Source organism: Chiloscyllium punctatum, chromosome 17 (assembly GCF_047496795.1).
Source record: "Chiloscyllium punctatum isolate Juve2018m chromosome 17, sChiPun1.3, whole genome shotgun sequence".
Classification (NCBI taxonomy): Eukaryota; Metazoa; Chordata; class Chondrichthyes; order Orectolobiformes; family Hemiscylliidae; genus Chiloscyllium; species Chiloscyllium punctatum.
In genome coordinates, this window is record NC_092755.1 from 76,748,971 (window position 1) to 76,768,079 (window position 19,109).

General features: G+C 43.5%; 1 protein-coding gene across 1 annotated transcript; it reads right to left on the reverse strand.

Annotated features, from left to right (window-relative positions):
• Nucleotides 1-1,104: 1,104 nt before the first annotated feature.
• On the reverse strand, nucleotides 1,105-13,794 carry rflna (refilin A). Its single transcript, XM_072587593.1, has 4 exons — nucleotides 13,696-13,794; nucleotides 12,911-13,220; nucleotides 4,060-4,169; nucleotides 1,105-1,613 (listed from the first exon to the last, which is right to left on the reverse strand). The coding sequence occupies exons 2-4, from the start codon at nucleotides 13,124-13,126 to the stop codon at nucleotides 1,280-1,282; spliced, it is 660 nt and encodes a 219-aa protein (XP_072443694.1). The 5' UTR covers nucleotides 13,127-13,220; nucleotides 13,696-13,794; the 3' UTR covers nucleotides 1,105-1,279.
• Between the last annotated feature and the right edge of the window lie 5,315 nt (nucleotides 13,795-19,109).

Below are 19,109 nucleotides of genomic sequence, written 5' to 3' on the forward strand. Positions count from 1 at the left end.
GCTAAATTGCCCATAGTGTTCAGGGATGTGTAGGTTAGGTGTATTAGTCAGGGGTAAATGTAGAGTGTAATAGGGTAGGGGAAAGGGTCTGGGTGGGCTACTCTTCACAGAGTCAGTGTGGACGTGTTGGGCCAAATGGCCTGTTTCCATATTGTAGGGATTCTAAGTTCAACACCCACAAACCAAGATGCTGCCTCAGCCCTCAGCCCCCAGCCCTTAGCCCCCTTAGTTTCTTGAGCACTCAGCCTCCCAATTCTCCTTGTGTCCCAGTTCTGTGACTGAACCCAAGAGTGGGTGAGTGTGGGGTAATGTCTCTGCGAGGGCAGTAGCTCCTATTGTCTGAGAATTTTGGGCACGCCCATGTTGCCCCCACCCCTGCCCTTTCTGGATCTGTGTTTTAACGCCCTCACTCCCTGAACTCCCAATGCCTCAGACCCCAACTCAGATAGGAGTCTATACCAGTATCAGTTCTGTGTGTGTGTTGGTGGAAAGAGAATCTGTCGTGGGGGCAAGTTAAAGGTCATTGGGTGGCTCAGGAATGACTCAATTACCAAGATCTTAATGCGATTGGTTCCGTCATTGATTACATTCTCACTAAATGTGCTTCCTCACCTGATTCCTCTGAGGAACACACACCAAGTGACTTGTCACATCCTCCATCTCACACCTGCATATTTCAGTAGAAATGGCCCGGAATACCAGATTAACCCAAACACCCAGCTTTACCCATTGACCAGTTTAACCCAACTGACTAACAGCAGTTGCTCGATCTGACAGGGATCAATGCTCCATCCTGGTTACCCTGTGACTGTTTCTGAGACATTGCTCATTGTTGAATGGTCCTCAGGTAGGTGATCACCTGCATCTTCTCCCAGTGTCGCTGACAACTCCAAATCCCTCGGCCAACACAGCCCCAACCCTAGCCCCGAGGTTAACTTGAGTCTCTTTGTTGTTTCTCTCACTGACCCCTGGTAAACAGTCAGCTCAAACAATTAGAAGTGGCATCTTGTTGATCCAATCAGATCCACCTACTAACAAATCAGATCCACACACTAACCAATCAGAACTGCTCTTGTGTTATTTTTGACCCAATTAGAACTGAGCTTTTTGTGGTATTTCTGAACTTTGAATTGTTTTATTAAATTGTAACAAGATCCTTGGAGTAGGCAGAATTTAGAAATTGGGTAACAATTATACAAGGTATGCAGATTAATTTTAGCCTGAGAGAGGGATCATGATGCCCTGTTCCATCAGATGGAATGTGCCAGGACCCAGTGGGTCACAGGTCCCCCATGTAAATGAAACAGGGTTTGACCATCTCAATGGTTTGTAGTCGAACACTGGACATGAAGCGCCTGCTGCTGCCCCTGGGATTGTAGTTCAGTGTGGTCCTGAAAATGTTCTTTGTACGTTTTGGGAAAATGATGGTGGTGCTCTCAAACCGCAGAGGTTTCTGACGAGGCTCGAATCGGAGTTGTGATTTATAATTCCTCCAAGTGCAGTTGGGAGTGGTGATGACGGTCTCAGTGTAGAAAGTGATGGTTGGAACTGTTTCGTAATAGATACAGTCCCGGTAGTGCTTCTCGGAGTCATACCTCACAAGAGAGTGACAGCTGTAAACACAACAACCCAACAGTTAATGGTGTCTTTCAGTGACTGCCATCTTTCTCCAAACCCCCAGTACCCGGGCACTAATCTCATTGGAACTGGGCAGGCTCTCTCTACCCAACCTGTCCCTGCACTTTAATGGAAAATACAAGGAGAAGTCAACAAACTATTAGGGCATAGGAGCAAACTGAGGCCATTCAGCCCATTGAGTCTGCTCCACCATTCTATTGTGGCTGGTATATAACTAGCTGCATCTGGCTACAACCAGAGTTGTTATCCCTTAAGCTTCATAACCAAGTTATAAAATGATTTGTTCAAAGTTTTCAAGATATTTTGGTCAAGTTTGTTAGGGTTTGATAAAGTGCCATAAAACTGGCCAATCAGCAAAGGGGCAATTCATGAAATAGAGGAGAGAACAACCCGTAACTGACAGTGATGAGCAATCCAGAGTGAGGGGCAATTGTGATGTTTTCACATACTGACTCACTCTGCTGTCATGTACTAACTCCTCCTGGATCTAATCCTTACGAGATAGGAGCAGAAATAGGCCATTCAGCCCATGGAGTCCACTCTGCCATTCTGAGAGATCATGGCTTGTCTGCTAATCCTCAACGTCACTCTCCCACTCTTTCCCCATAACCCTTGATTCTCTTATTCATTAACAATCTGTGTCCCTCAGCCTTGAAGATACTTAATGACCCAGTCTTGATAGCCCTATGTGATCCATAATTCCACAAATTCACTGAGAGAAGAAATTTCTCCTCAACTCTGTCCTAAATAGATGACCTTTTACTCTGAAATGATGCTCTCTCTGGTCCATCACTCTTCCACAAGGGAAAACAGCCTTTCTGCATCTCCCCTGTCAAGTCCCTGAAGAATTTTGTAAGTTTCATTCTCCTGAACAGGTCCAATCTACTCAACCTCTCCTCATAGGTCAGTCCCTCCAGATCTAGGATCAATCCAGTGAACACTCTCTGGACTGCCTCCAAACTGTTCACAGTATTCCAGCTGTGGTCTGATCAGTGCCATGTATAGTTTTAACAAAACCTTCCTACTTTCATATTCAACTCCCTTTTAAATAAAATCCAACCTTCCCTTTACCTTTTCTATTATCCACTGAACTTGGATGCTAGCTTTTTGTGATTCATGGAGGAGGATTCCCAAATCCCTCTGTGCTGTAACTTTCTGCCATCTTTCTCTATTTAAATAACTCAACTTTTCTATTTTTCCCGGTAAAATGCAGAACCTCACATTTCCCTATGCTATATTCTATCAAGTTTTTGTCCATTGTTAATCCCACCTATATCGCTGTAGACTGTCACCCTCACCATTTGCCTTTTAACCTATTTTTGTATCATCAGCAAATATGGCTACTACATTCACTTGCTTCATTCAAATCATTAAAATATATATTTTAAACAATTGTAGCCCCTGCACTGATCCCTGTGGCACTCGATTGGGTAAGGGTTACCATTCTTTAAATGCAACTTTTAAAAAAAAGTTTTGTGATTTACACATGAAAGAAGTGAAACTATCACTGCATTCTAACAGATGAAAGGCTTAACAGACAATCAATTTTTCAATGTATAATTTCAGTTACATCACACTGTAAATTTTTGCTATAAATTCTGTGTTACGATCGAGCCCTCCACTATCACCTGATGAAGAAGCGTCGCTCTGAAAGCTAGTGTGCTTCCAATTAAACCTGTTGGACTATAACCTGGTGTTGTGTGATTTTTAACTATGGAAATCCAAATATATTAAATCCACAGCTTCCCCTTTATCTATCCCACTTGTTAACTTCTCAAAGAATTCTAGTCAACTTGTCACATGACCCTGTTTATGCAATTTCAAAGAGACGTGACCATTTTCTGAAGGACACACATTAAACTAATTGGCTTCTCATTAGCTGTTTTTATTTTGTCTCCCTCCCTTTTTAAATGCAGAGGAACCTCAATTATCCCTCCGAAGGACAGGGACTGGGAGTATTTTGTTCAGCTCATCGAATGCCGGAGAATATAGTTAGCCACACATGGTGAACTTGCAATCTTGTTCGGATCATCTGAACTTCGGTTAATCAAATGACAGATAATTGAGGTTCCTCTGTAAGTGTTACTTGGCAGTTTTCCAATCCCCTGAGACTTTTCTCTTGAATATGATGCAGAAGTTGAGGGGGTTCATGTCGGTGAGTGAGTGTGAGTTTGAGAAGTGAGTGAGTGACTAAGTGAGTTAATACCCAGTTCCAGTCACTGACTCTGTCACTGACTGTGACACTGGGGAGTGTATGTGAACCAGCACAGTGTGTGTGATATCAGCTGTGGGCCTTGAACCTTGTCCAGACAAGAACCCCCCCCCCACCTCCACACTCCCCCACCCCCGCCATTTCTGCCACCTTTAATATCCCACCCAGTCTAATCCCACTCCCCCTCACCAGATTCTCACAATCCTTACCGGATTTCCTGTTCTGATTCACAATTCAGCTCAATTCTCTCACCAAAGCACACAGGCTGCATTCTGTGCCTTGGATCCAATGGAAGTGAGCTCAGGGAGATGTACGGAATCTGGAAACAAACAGAAGCCAGTTACTCAGGATGGCGAGATGGACTCCTTGTCTGGTCTGGCCTACATGTGACTCCAAACTCTCAGCATTGTGGTTGACTCCTTGCCCCCTGGGGATGGGGAACAAAGGCTGGCCCAGCCAGTGATGTACTCTTCCTGTCAATGTATCTTAAAAAAAGAACTGAAATTGAGTGAGACGTAGACAATAATGCAAGTGACAGACATAGAGCAGACAGCCGGGGGGGAAACGTGTCCAGAGATTAGAATCAGAGTCAAAAACCAACTCAAAGATAGGTACTTGGTTTCAAAGGGAAAATGAGCATCAAAATATTCAGAGAATCAGAGGTTTCTGTCAAATTGCTGTAAATGGTGATGCCATTGAACATAGTCATAAAAATAATAAAGCAAGCGGGAGGCTCAATTTCCATAGGGATAACATTAAATAACATTAATTAACATGCCATAGGGATAACATTAAACATTCAATAAATTAGAACCAACTTTTATCAAGGCAACATGCAGAGGCTGCTCACTAACTTATAGAAAGGATGCAGAGATACTGGAGAAGGTGCAGAAAAAGCATCCAGCAAACCATACCAGAACCAAAAGGTTATCACGATGTGAGAAAGATTTAATAGCATAGGGAACATTTCTCTCAAAAAGAGATCCAGGAACACTTTGCAGTTAGAAATGTAAATCAATACAAGGCTTCTTTATTAATCCCATTCATTCCACCAGCATAAAGTTTTCATACCGATTTCCCTGATTTTCACCCTCTTTTAGACCCAGGTTGACAGAAAGCACAGACTATGTTTCTATTCTTAGCAAGGAATACTATTTCTTACAAGCAAATAGATTCTAACTATCTATAAATAATTATTAATTATCAGCAAAGTGTGTTGGGAGTGAATTATAAAATTCATCGTTACATTCCCATTATCCTAATACAGTGGTTGCCACCTTAAAAGGGAATATTACTGTGGAGTTTCGTTACAGACGGAATTGCTTAGTGCTCTGTTGAGTTTGATCCAGTCAGCACCATCCCATCAGACAGTCATTCCACTGAGAAATAACTAACGCACTCCTGAGATAAGGGTCAGAGTCAGACTGAGATTTCTCCCCTCCCAGTCCATGTGCTCAGATCAGATTCTCTGTGGGAGACTGAGAGGATCTGCTCTGTAAAACACAAGATAGAGAAAGTGTATAACATTGAGGGAGATTAAAAAAAGAGACAGAGGGAAAAGAGTGAGGGTGAATAGAAAGAGAAGGAACTACAGAAAGAGTGTGAATGAAGAGATGATGAAAGAGTCAGAGAATGGAATGAGTAATAGGATGGAGAGTAACAGAGAGAAAGAGCATGGGATAAGCAGTGTTTCTTCTGAAAATCAGCCAGTCTTTGACATGAACAAAGGAGAAAGCACAGACTATGTTTCTATTCTTAGCAAGAAATACTATTTATTACAAACAAATAGATTCTAGTTATAGATAAATAATTATGAATTGTCAGCATAGAACTCTACAAGTTGAAACTCTAACCCCCCTTTATAAACTCTCTCTGCATATGTATACAGATACAAAATGAATGGGTGTTATGGGCAGAGGGAAAGACTGAGAATGGCCGCTGCCCCAGGATTTGCTGAGGTTATCCTTTTGGCTTGTCAGGACCTGCTTGAGGAAGGCACAGAGTAATTGATACTCAGTTTATGAAGTCTCTGATAGCTTACACAACTGTTGAGGTGAAATATATTGGCTGTCATTAGGCTTGTGGGTGTTTGTTACTGCAGAGAAAAGGGCAACACCTTTGTTTGCAAAGGTCCTATGGCTTCTGACCAAATATTCACACCCACAAGGTGTTCATTTACGTGGGAGCCAATCACATTGCTGTTGGCAGGCAGAGGCCCTTTGACATCAACTACTGATTACTTTTTTATAGACCGATCAGCTATTTGTTGCTGGCTGAATCTCCCTTTGTACATGCTTCCTGACTGTAGCCCATCTCTAGTCTTTACCCCACTGCTTGAACAAGCAGCAGTGTAAACAGCACTTATAATGAGGGCCAGCTAACTGGCTCTTTAAAAATGTAGCAATCCTTTCAATAGTTTTGAAAACAACCCTTTTCAATTTTGTTCCACAATCAAAAACAGCAAATATTAACGAGGATACAATCTTTACATTATACTTAAGTTTATACTGCATGAACCAGTTAAAAAGGTGCAAATTATAGCAAAGAGTGATCAACAATCATCTTCAGTTCTCAGCCAGTCCAGCCAACATCACTGTGACCTCCACCCCAGGGTAGGCAAGGAAACAGATACCAAATCCATTCAGAATAGAAGGGCAATCAGTCTGATCCATACTACCCATCAAGCCAATCTGACTGCCCCCCAAAGATTCAGATTTGCTGGTTAACATGCCCTGTTATGTATCTGTAGTCCAGAGCTCTGAACAGTAATGGGAGAAGATCCCATTTTTCTTTCCATCTCAGGTTGATCAGGAATCTCTCCTGCTCTTACCACCTGCCATTGGCCTGTGTTGGAAATATTTTCAAGTTTACACTCAATGTGTCTGGCCAGGTTATGAAAACACCTTCTTTCTCCATAGAGTGGGACTTGAACCAGTTGATCAGAAGAAGAGACATTACCTATTGCATAACAAGTTTAAAAAGACAAGGCCATTAACAAAGAAAACAGCTCCATCAAAACACCAAATGGAGGTGGAGTCATTACTGTCTGCAGTAAACAGTAGGTTACAGCTGGACCACAACATTGTGGAGTGGGACATGAACCCAAAGCTTCTGGTTCAGTGACAGGGGCACTACCTATTGCTGTGTAAGAGCTCCTGCTAAATAATGAGCACCCAACCCTAGCTGGCTGTATTACTGCTGAAAGTAATAATCCAGCCTAATGCAGTCTTGTACCTAGGTCACCATAATTCACACATGGAGCAAAACTGGCTGGAGGGACAGTGAGGGACATTGCTGTCCTTGTGTGCTGCAGAAACAACATCTCCAAAAACAGGCACATGGAGGAATTTGGAATAGATGTGGTCACCGATCTGGGAGCTATGCCTGTGGTACAACCTCGTGTTGATATTAATGCTGGCCTCACAGACGCACACTGACATCACATCGTCTTTTGTAATTCCAACAAACTGCACGCGTTCCTCTAAAAGGATCTGATTTTCTGCCCTCCCTAATCTTATGTGGGAAAGTATCTTCAGATTAAATATCCCTTTACTAAATCCTGGCATTTAACAGTTCCCACAGGAACCTCAGAATTACCCATAATCCCCAACAATGAAAACAACATAAATTGATATCAAGCATTAAATGGGAGTGGAATAAGGAGCGATTGTAGCTGAAAATGTGTTGCTGGAAAAGTGCAGCAGGTCAGGCAGCATCCAAGGAACAGGAGAATCGATGTTTCGGGCATGAGGCCTTCTTCAGGATTCCTGAAGAAGGGCTCATGCCCGAAATGTTGATTCTCCTGCTCCTTGGATGCTGCCTGACCTGCTGTGCTTTTCCAGCAACACATTTTCAGCTCTGATCTCCAGTGTCTGCAGCCCTCACTTTCTCCTTAAGGAGCGATTGTAACCAACATTAATGTGGAATGGGGTGTGTCTGGTTTCAATGTCAATATCTACATCACAGGGTGTGGGGGAAGGGGCTAATGAGTTAAAGTTAAGGCATGTGACCATCAAACACACACCCACCTTATTCTTTGTCCATTGGGGAATATTGGGCTTGTGTAGATTCAACAGGAATGTACAGGAATGGGCCTCTGGCTGAGTTATGAGGAACACCTTGGTCGGAAGTTTCTGGTGGCTGCGTGACTTCTGAGGTTTGGAAATCCCTGCCACATGAGAGAGAGAGAGGTGGCAGCTGCTGACTTCAGAATTATTTTCCTTCAGTATTCCTTGTGGGTTGGGAAGATCACGAATGTTCCTCAATATAGGATTGTCAGGCAAGTCTTCAAACCCTCCAGCTCCAATTCCTGTTTCCATCCTTCCCTCTCCAGCCCAGATCCACACATCCTTTCTCCCCCCCCGCGCCCCCCCCCCCACCCTCACCCTGTCCACCTGCCTGTTCACACTGGTTTACCTGGTCATGTTTTCTCGGTGAGAACTGATGCTATTTAAACACAGACGAGACGTTTGCCTATCACCCCACCTTACTGCTTTGTTGGCGGTTCCCAAGATTGTTAAGAGTTCAATCTAACTGTAAAATGACATCACATTGCTCAGAAAATACAGCTCATGATGAACAGCAAGCTGTTTCCAAACCAATCTGAGAGACGTTTTGATACAGTTTCTGATATTGAATGTACAGGTCAGAGGTTATACAGAGTGAAGAGATTTCTCTGGATCTAACTGGATCTCTCTCACTATGATTCTGAGTGAAGTGAGATCCTGAGTTCAATACTAACGCACCAAGTCGGCCATCCTGTCTCCAAGAGCATCATTAGCAACAATTTAAACCCTGTGCCTGCCCAATAAAATCTTACCATTCTATGACAGTATCAGATATGCAATCACAGAAGGTACACACTGCTGCTACTGAGTGTCTATGGTGGAAGGAGTGTGTGTGTGTGGAGGTGGTGCCAATCAAGTGGGGACTGCTTTGTCCTGGATGGTGTGTAGTTTCTTGAGTGTTGTTGGAGCTGCCCCCATCCAGGCGAGTGGGGAGTATTCACTCACCCTCCTGACTTGTGCCTTGGAGATAGTCGAGTCAGGAGATAAGTTCCTTGCGACAGTTTTTTCAAAAACTTCATTCACGGGATATCGGTGTCACTGGCTAAACCAGCATTTATTATTCATTGCTAATTGAGAGTCAATGGCATTGCTGTGGGTCTGGAGTCATGTAAACCAGACCTGGTAAAGTTAAAAATCACACAACACCAGGTTATAGTCCAACAGGTTTAATTGGAAGCACATTAGCTTTCGGAGCGCTGCTCCTTCATCAGATGGTAGACCATCACCTGATGAAGGAGCGTCACTCCAAAAGCTAATGTGCTTCCAATTAAACCTGTTGGACTATAACCTGGTGTTGTGTGATTTTTAACTCTGTACACCCCAGTCCAACACCAGCGTCTCCAAATCAGACCAGGTAAGGCATGGTAATTTCCTTCCCCAGACGATATTAATGAACTAAATGGGCTTTTCCCAACAATTGACAATGGATTCACGATCATCATTAGATTCTTAATTCTAGATTTTTATTGAATTCACACTCCCCCATCTGCTGTGGCAGGATTCAAACCCAGGTCTACACGACATTACCTGGGTCTGATTTCGCTGCTCGCTGGATGCTGCCTGAACTGCTGTGCTCTTCCAGCACCACTAATCCAGTCTCGGATTAAGTGTCCAGCGACAATATCACTAGACCATTACCTCCCCTAGTATTCCCAGCCTCAGACCTGTTCTTGTAGTCACAGTATTTATGTGGCATGTCCAGTTGAGTTTCTGGTCAATGGTAACCCCCAGGATGTTGATAGTGGGGGATTCAGTGATGGTAATACGATTGAATGTCAAGGGCCTGTGATTAGATTGTCTCTTATTGATGATAGTCATAGCTTGGTGTTTGTATGGTGTGAATGTTAGCACAAGGCTGGATATTGTGCAGATCTAATTGCATTTTAACATGAACTGCTTCAGTATCTGAGGACTCATGAATGATGCTGAACATTGTGCAAACATCAGTGAACATTCCCACTTCTGACCTTATGATGGAGGGAAGGTCATTGATGAAGCAGCTGAAGATGGTTGGGCCTCGGACACTACCCTGAGGAGCTCCTGCAGAGATGTCCTGGAGCTGAGATAACTGATCTCCAACAACCACAACCATCTTCCTGTGTGCCAGGTATGATTTTAACCAGTGAGGCTTTGCCCCCTTTACCCATTGATTCCAGTTTTGCCAGGGCTCCTTGATGCCACACTCGGTCAAATGCAATCTTGATGTCAATGACTGTCCCTCTCCCCTCCCCTCTGGAATTCTGCTCTCTTGCCCAGGTTTGACCGAGGCTGTAGTGAGGTCAGGAGCTGGGGTGCCTTGGGAGAACCCAAACTGGGCACCACTGAGCAGGTTATTGCTGCTTGAGAGCACTGTGGATGACACCTTCCATCACTTTACTAATGATCAAGAGTGGACTGATGGGATGGCAATTGGCCGGATTGGATTTGTTCTGCTTTTTAGGTACAGGACATACCTGGGTAATTTTCCACATTGTCGGCTAAATGCCGGTGTTGTAACTGTAGTGGAGCAGCTTGGCTAAGAAAGCAGCAAGTTCCGGAGCACAAGTCTTCAGTACAATTACTGGAATGTTGTCAGGGCCCATAGCCTTTACAGTATCTAGTGTCTCCAACTATTTCTTGATGTCAGATGGAATGTATCAAATTGGCTGGAGACTGGAGTCTGTGATGCTGGAGACCATTAGAAGTGGATGATCCATCTCAGCACTTCTAGCTGAAGATTGCTGCAAAGGCATCAGCCTTAACTTTGTGCTGATGTGCTGGGCTTCTCCATCATTGAGGAGGGAGATATTTGTGGTGCCTCTTCCTCCAGTGAGTTGTTTAATTGTCCACCACCGTTCAGGACTGTACATTTCAGGACTGCAGAGCTGAGAGCTGATCCATTAGTTGTGGGATTACTTAGCTCTGCCTACTACTTGCTGCTTATGTGGTTTGACATGCTAGTGGTCCTGTTTGGCAGTTTCACCAGGTTGACCACTCATTTTCAGGTATACCTGGTGCTGTTCCTGGCATGCCCTCCCACAGTCTCCATTAAATCCCCTCAACATTGAGGATCCCATGCAATCTGATCCCACCTTCTCACCTCTCCCACATTTGAACGATCCCTTGTTGTCAGTTCTCAAAGCAAACACACCTTTCTGTTGTGAGATGAATAATCAACATGCCCAAAGACACCACCAGCAGATTACACTAAGACTGAGCTTCTCTCAGTTAGTACCACCCCCCATGTCTTACTAACTGTCAGTCAATCAGCAGTGTCTGCAGAAACCTTGGGAAGCAACAGCACAACTGGTTCAACCCAAATGAGTGAATGGAATATAAGGAGACGGTCTCAGAATCAGAACCGATATCTGTCCATGCTTTATCCTGGAGCTTAACTGACTTTACCTGGTGTTTAACTAGCTCTATCCTGGTGTTTAACTAGCTCTAACCTGGTGTGACTCGTTCTGATGACTTGTTACCTTCTGCTGTCCTTTTCCACTTGCAGGAGTTGTGCAGTGTTTTGACTTGAGATGCAGTTCCTGTTCTGTCTTGAAAATGATTTGGGTCACAGCTTCACTGGTATCTAACACACTGTTACTCTCAGTAAGGCTCAGAGAATCCCCATGGAGGTGGGAAAGGAGATGGGGACTTGCACTGGGTATTTACAGATGGGACTCTAACTAAGAAATTCCAACATGGATTTGTTGGCACGGAATATTTGGGAGGTGTTTAACAAAGAGGGTATTATTAGTGTTTAATCAAACACATCCTTAGACTAGCAGCACTGACAAATGGTCACTAACAGGGTGGATGAGACAGTGATTTTCTCTCTTTCATAGCCATTGGGGATGTTAACACACTGAAGGATTTCATTGTCATACAAATTGCTAATTAGACAGCTCCCATGTTTAATACCCAATAAATCTGTATGAAATGATTGTGTGAGTATGAGTTACACACACACACACCTCAAACCCCTGTCCCAGACTCGGGAAATTTTTTTGAATCTGCTTATTTCAGGCACCACATTCCAGCTCACTTTGTAAAAGGAGTAACTCTGAATCTTACTTTAACAATCTGTGTCCCTGTGGTCTCTGACACTCTGTTACTGCTGTAAATTAATCCTCCTGATTTACTCCATCAAATCCTTCCAGATGTGGAAAATCTTGATTGAACTGGCCCAATCCCTTCTGCGCCCTAAGGTCCACAATCCTAACATTTCCCGTCTCCCCACATTCAACTCCCTCATCCCTGTTCCCATCCTGGGAAGTCTCCAGCCCAATGGAACAGCCAACTCAGAGCTCCACCTGAAATTTGCAAATGTTTAATTTCCTTGTTTCTTGCTCCATTCCTCTAATAAAGTCTAACTGTTTTTTGAAATGACCAACCCGGGACCCTGTGAATTATTTGTTGACAATGCAATCCCCCCTCCACACCATCGCATTCCCACCCCCCACAAACCTGCTCCAGTTACTTTATTTGGTCTTTTTTAACTCTTCCAAACAAAATGCATCAACTTTAATTTGTGATGTGTCCCAACTGTCGTCCTCCCTGTTGTTAATAATTTAGGAAATGTTATGCATAGCTTCATAAGCATCATTAAATACAACAACACATTAAGCACCAAACACTTCAACAATGACTACCTACTTTTATATAGCACCTTTAACACAGTAAAATTGCCCAGGACACTTCACACCATCCCTCAGGCAGGGACTGAAAGATGCAGCTGGGTGGCCAGGTGTCTCAAGGAGAACCTGAAAGGAGGATATTAAGGTCAAGGAGCTTTGGAGGGAATTCTGAGGGGCTAAGGACCCAGGCAGCTGTAGGTAAGGATACTAATGGTGGAGTGATGAAAGTTGGGATGTTGAGATTAGAATAAGAGGAATATCTGTTACGCTACAAACACCTTGATCAAACCTCAAAAAGCCAGAATTGAGAAACCTCTCCATCCCCTCTATTTTCTTCTCCCCATCTCTTACCCCATCACCTTACAGTTAAACCTTGTTCCTACCAGTTTTCCCTCTTGGCTCCTTGTGGCTGGTGCTGGGCTGCTTCTCAAGGATGTTGGGTTTCCTTTGTCCTCAGGAATCCGTGGAGAAAGTGCAAAGAAAGGGGGGCTGGGGCTGGGAGGGACCCCAGAGTCAGGACTGTCCAGAAAACGCTCCTGGTTCTTACATTTCATCTCAAAGTTCTCGTTCATGTCTTGCAAGTTTAACTGACCCACCATTGCGGGGTGTCCATTAAAATTAATCTCGACAGTTAATCATGAGCTAGAGATCCAGATGGATCTGGAATCTCTCCGAATCGCAGCCAGGAAGGACCTGCAAAACGAAAGCAGAGTGAGAAAGGGCTTCAGGACCATGAGCAGAGTCGGCTCCTGGACTCGGGGGGAGAGAGAGAGAGAGAGAGAGAGAGAGAGAAAGAAACTGACAGAGAGAAAGAGAGACAGACACACACAAAGGCAGAGAGAGACAGACTGAGAGACACTAAAAATGGACAGAAACATATAGAGACAGAGGAAGAGACACACACAGACACAAATAGAAACAGAGAAAAAGAGAGAAATAAAGATACAAAAATGAGACAGAAGGATTGTGAGAGAAACAGAGATGCAATACTGAGTGAAAGGCAATGTAACACAGAGAGACAGAGCAACTGGAGAATGAGAAAATGACAGAAACACACACAGACACTGACACACAAAATGTCAAGCACACAGACACACATATTCTCAAACACACATTTTAGACTCTAACAACACTCACTCAACAACAAACAAAGGTACAAAGTACTCACAAAGGGAGATGGCACTCAGTGGCTTGGTATCTTTCTTTGAGCTTTGGAACATGAATTGCAGTTGTGGGTTGTAAGCAAGAGTGTGCGTGCCCAGGCATACGTGACCGATTAAAGAAAGGCTCCCCTCAGCTTGGCATCGAGCCAACCAACCAGGACTGTGCAATTTCTCAAACACAGCCGGGACTGATTAACCATTTGAATATCTGTCACTGAACAAAATGCAATTGAAAAGCCCAGAGTGCTCCCCGCCACCCATCCATCAGAATCACGATTCAGTCATTGCACTGTTGCCTGGAAAGCTCTTTTATTGAACAGTCACTGGGTCATCTTCACTTCCAGACTGTTTGTTGATTTCTCATTCGGAGATTTGAACACTGGGCAGACAGGAAGCAGAGTCCAGTTTCAGAACCAAAAATCTGAACTCAGGCCTTAATCCCAAACTCCCAGATTGGGATCTTCCTGGTTTCAGGACACGGACAGCAGCAAGGGGGAGTCTCTGTCTCGGAGCATGCTCAGACCAGTGCACTGTGTTAGTGTAAGTGCTCCTTCTCTCTCTCCCAGCATGTGGTCCATGTGTTGTAGGTAGACATACAAGCTTAACATATGAGGAGCATTTGAGGACTCTGGGTCCATACTTGATGGAGTTTAGAAGAATGAGGGGGAATCTAATTGAAACATACGGAATACTGATTGGCCTGGACAGAGTAGATGTTGGGAAGATGAGAGACTAGGACCTGAGGGCACAGCCTTAAAGGGACAATCTTTTTGAACAGAGATAAGGAGAAACCTCTTTAGGCAGAGAGTGGGGAATCTATGGAATTCATTGCCACAGAAGACTGTGGAGGCCAGGTTACTGGGTATAATTAAAACTGAGATAGATAGGTCCTTGAGTATCAAGGGGATCAAGGGTTACAGGGAGAAAGCGGAAGAATGAGGTTGAGAAACTTATCAGCCATGATTGAAATGGGGGGACAGACTTGATGGGCTGAATGGCTTAATTTCTGTTGTTATGGTCTTGTAGTCTTACAATGTCCTTAGGGAGGGAATTCCAGGATTTTGACCTAGTGACACCCTAGTCGAGATGGTGAATGGCTTGGAGGGGAACTTAAAGGTGGTGGTGTTCCCATGTATCTGCTGCCCTTGTCCTTCTAGATGGAAATGGTCATGGGTTTGAAAGGTGCTGTCTAAGAAGTCTTGGTGAATTTCTGTGGTGCATCTTCACACTGCTGATACTGGTTGTCAGTGGTGGAGGGAGTGGATGCTAATGGATGTGGTCCCAATCGAGCAGGCTGCTTTGTCCTGGATGGTGTCAAGCTTCTTGACTGTTGTTGGAACTGCACCTGTCCAGGCTAACGGGGAGTATTCCATCACATTCCTGACTTGTGCCTTTTAGATGGTAGTCAGGCTTTGGGGAGTCAGGAGGTGAGTCACTCACCACAGTATTCCCAGCCTCTGACCTGCTTCTCTAGCCATTACTTTTATGTAATGAATCCAGTTGAGTTTCTAGTCAATGGTAACTTCAAGGATGTTGATACTGGAAGATTCAGTGATGGTAACACCACTGAATGTCAAGGGGTGGTGGCTAAATTATCTCTTATTGGAGCTGGTCATTAATTGGAATTTGTTGGCACGGATGTGACTTTATACATGTCAGCCCAAGCCTAGATATTGACCAGATCCTGTTGCATTTGAACATGAACTTCCTCAGGGTTTGGGAATCACAAATGGTGCTGAACATTGTGCAATCATCAGTGAATATCCCCATTTCCAACCTGATGGAGGGAAGGCCATTGATGAAGCAGCTGGTTGGCCTGAGGCCACTACCCTGAGGAACTCCTGCAGAGATGTCCTGGAGCTGAGAAGGCTGACCTCCAATAATCACAGCCATCTTCCTATGTGTCTGATATGACTCCAACCACCAAAGATACCCACTGATTCCAGTTGTGCTAGGACTCCTTGGTGCCACACTCGGTCGAATATAGCCTTAATGGCAAAGGCTGTCCCTCTCCCCTCCCCTCTGCTTGAACCAAGGCTGTAATGAGGTCAGGAGCTGAGTGGCCCTGGCAGAATCCAAATTGGGCGTCACTGAGCAAAGCTTTGAATTAAGAAATTCAGAGGGAAAACTTTGCTTGATCGTGCTTATTGAAATCTTTGAGGAGTTAACCATCAGAGTGGACAATATTAGTTTTATCAATGTAATTTAGCCTTTTAAACGTAGGAATGTGGTGTCAAGTGATAAAGGACAGGAAGGATTGTTCACAGCATCAAGCCAAAGTGCTGGGAGTGGAGTAAGAGGCTGAAGATAGTGAATGAGGTTTCAGGAAACTCAGTACTGGGATATCACCTCTCTATAGTTTACATGACCATTGTCGTGAAAAATACTATTACTGAAATTACAGATGACACCAATTTGAATGTGATAGTTAATATTGACATGGACTGCAACAAATTACAAGAGGATATTAATGCATTTTAGGAATGGGTAATAATTCTCAAATGAAATTGAGTACAATGTGAGGCAATATGTTTTCGATGGAGGAATACAGAGACTTCTCATTATTTGGAAGGTGCAAATTAAGGTGGGAAAGATGAACACACAGATCTGAGGAACACAAATACACTGATCCTTACAAGTTGTGCCACCGGTTAACAATGTCATTACAATAAAAAAAATTGTACAATGTTCATTTGAAAAGAATAGAATCAAAAAGGAGGAAACTTGAACTAAACCTGTATTAAACTTTATTGGATCAGAGATCAAGCACTGTGTGCAGTTCTGGTTACCAGGGAAGTATTACATGGTGAGAGTAGAAATGTGTGAGTGGAAGTAATGGAAACTGAAATAACCGCACAGAGGCTCCCCTCACCAAGTCACCCATTATGTGCTAGTGCACAGTACACTGGCTGTGGCCATCAAACTTGGAGTCAGTCCTCAACTGAGTAGATCCTAATCCCCTGGTTATACTGGTCCTGATTGGCCCAGGTTAACAACCTCAATAAAGAACTTCACAGTTAACGAGGTCCACTTGGTTCCGATTACTATAGAAACAGTTGGGAGACTTGTTCTTTTTTGATAGAGTAGGTGTGGAGAGTAAGCTTCCTCTTGTGATTCTTGGTGTTACATCTCTATCTTTGAGTAGTGCTCAGAAACAGCACATTTTATGAAAGCATCTGGACTATTGACAAGAATAAAATTCTAGGAGGAAAGCCAAGATTGACACTAGATGAGAAGAGAGTTGATTGGAAGCTTCATCAATAGGGCCCAAGCCATTTGTTCATTGTGTAAACTGAAACAAGACACATCAAAACCATCCTGAGGGATAATGTCTGTCCAGATCAGGGCATTACTTGTTGTACAATGCATAAACACATGAAAGGTCCTAACAGAATCAGGCTTGGCACTCAAAGGTCCTAACAGAGTCAGGATTGGCACTGAAAGTGTGTGGATGAGTAAAGTATCTGAAATGTTTGAGCAACAATTGAAGCCAGCTGTTTCAAGCTGCTAATATACTGTGTCAATTTGAGTAGCGTTTGCCACCAATAGGAGGCTGCTGTCTGGTCAGAAATATATTCTGGATTAGTGGTGCTGGAAGAGCACAGCAGTTCAGGCAGCATCCAAGGAGCTTCGAAATCGATGTTTCGGGCAAAAGCCCTTCATCAGTGAGCCTGAGGTGTGGAGAGATAAGCTAGAGGGGGTTGGGGGTGGTCAGAAATATATTCTGCCTGCTACACAATGAGTTTTGTGGTCTATGAGTTTCAGTGCCAGTGTGGTACCAGTTATGTAGGTTGTACATCGCAATGATTGGCAGATTGTATCAAGCAGCAAGTTCCTTGGGTAATTGGTAATTGTCCAGTAGTAACAAAAGGAAAAGGACAAAAGGACAGATATCAGCCTTTTTTAGATTATAGAGCCAAAACGTTCCTCCTTTGGAGGAGGGATCACTGACTGGTTTACAGAATTTAATACAAATATAATGCAGGTACAGACTCGACGGTTTGAAGTGAATTGTATGATTCTATGATGGAGGCTAAGCTAATCGAATTGACAAAAACAGTTAAAAGAGGATGCCTGTGAAAGTTAAGAAAACAGAGTTAAAGTATTAGCAGATCACCTGGAATTGGTCAAATTACGAACGAATGAGACACATTAAGTAGGACCTCAACTAAGTTTCCGAGAATTCAACTGGCTTTAAAATATGTTAAAGAAACGAAGCAGCTTGAGACAGAAATAAAATAAACATGAACTTGAGAGAAGAGCCCTTTCAAGGGAGGAGAAAGAAAGGAGAGGGCATTTCAAATAAGAGAGAAAGGAGAAACCAGCTGACAAGGCTAGATCTAGACAAAAGGCCCTGTCTCTGGAGAACATTCTGATGAGGAGTCATCGGAGTCTAACCCAAAATCTAGAAAGAAAATGTTTACATGTTTACAGATCGCAGAAATTCTGAGGAAAAGTATGTGGAGACATTCTTTATTTCATTTGAAAAAGTAGCAAAACAAATGAATTGGCCAAAGAAAAACAGAGCACTGTTGGTGTAGAGCACGTTGACAGGTAGAGCTCATGAAGTTTATATCTCACTTCCAGATTTCAGGATTTCTACGGATGATGATGTGATAAAATAGATCTGAATGAGTCAGCTCCTGGAATGTACAGGCAAAAGTTAGAAAAATAAAGGAACAGCCTGGGCAGACTAAAGTGAACATAAAAGGGAACAGTGAAGTATTTTTCCCCATTGGATATGGGAATTAGGAGTAAAGAAGCTCCCAAGGAAATTATACTCTACGAATAATTTCAAGATTCTCTTCCTCCAGGAATCAGATCTCATGTTTGGGAACCAGAAGCACAGACAGTGAAGCTGACATTGGAATGAATCGTTTTCACCATCACCTCCATAAACCAAAAAGAACAGAAGGTGTTTGAGTAAAAGGAAGGCAAGAATCCTGGGAAAAGAAGGGTCATTGGGAATGCCCAGAAGGGCTAGAGGTTTCGAGTGTAAGTAAAGTGGAGATGTCCATTTAGACCATTTTTTGAATCAATCTGCTCAAAGATATTATTACACACCTCTGGAGCAGGTGGGAACTGAACCTGGGCCTCCTGGTTTAGAGATATGGACTACCACTACAAACAAGAGGGCCCTCGATGTTCACTCAGAATGCTGAAAGTTGGAGTTCATTACTGGAGTGATTTGGAAAACAAGCTCAGCAAGAAATAGATCAAATTGAACCTCAACTGAGCCTAAGCACTATTAGGGACTTGGAGTCACTGGTGCATTTCTTAGAGTGATGTCCTGACTGATCAGAGTCGACCTGCCTCATTTAACATTTAAACAAAGCCTGGCAGTTAACTGTCAATCATCATTAATTGGTGCATTTTCTATAGCAATGCCTCCACCAATCAGTATTCTCCTCTCGAAATA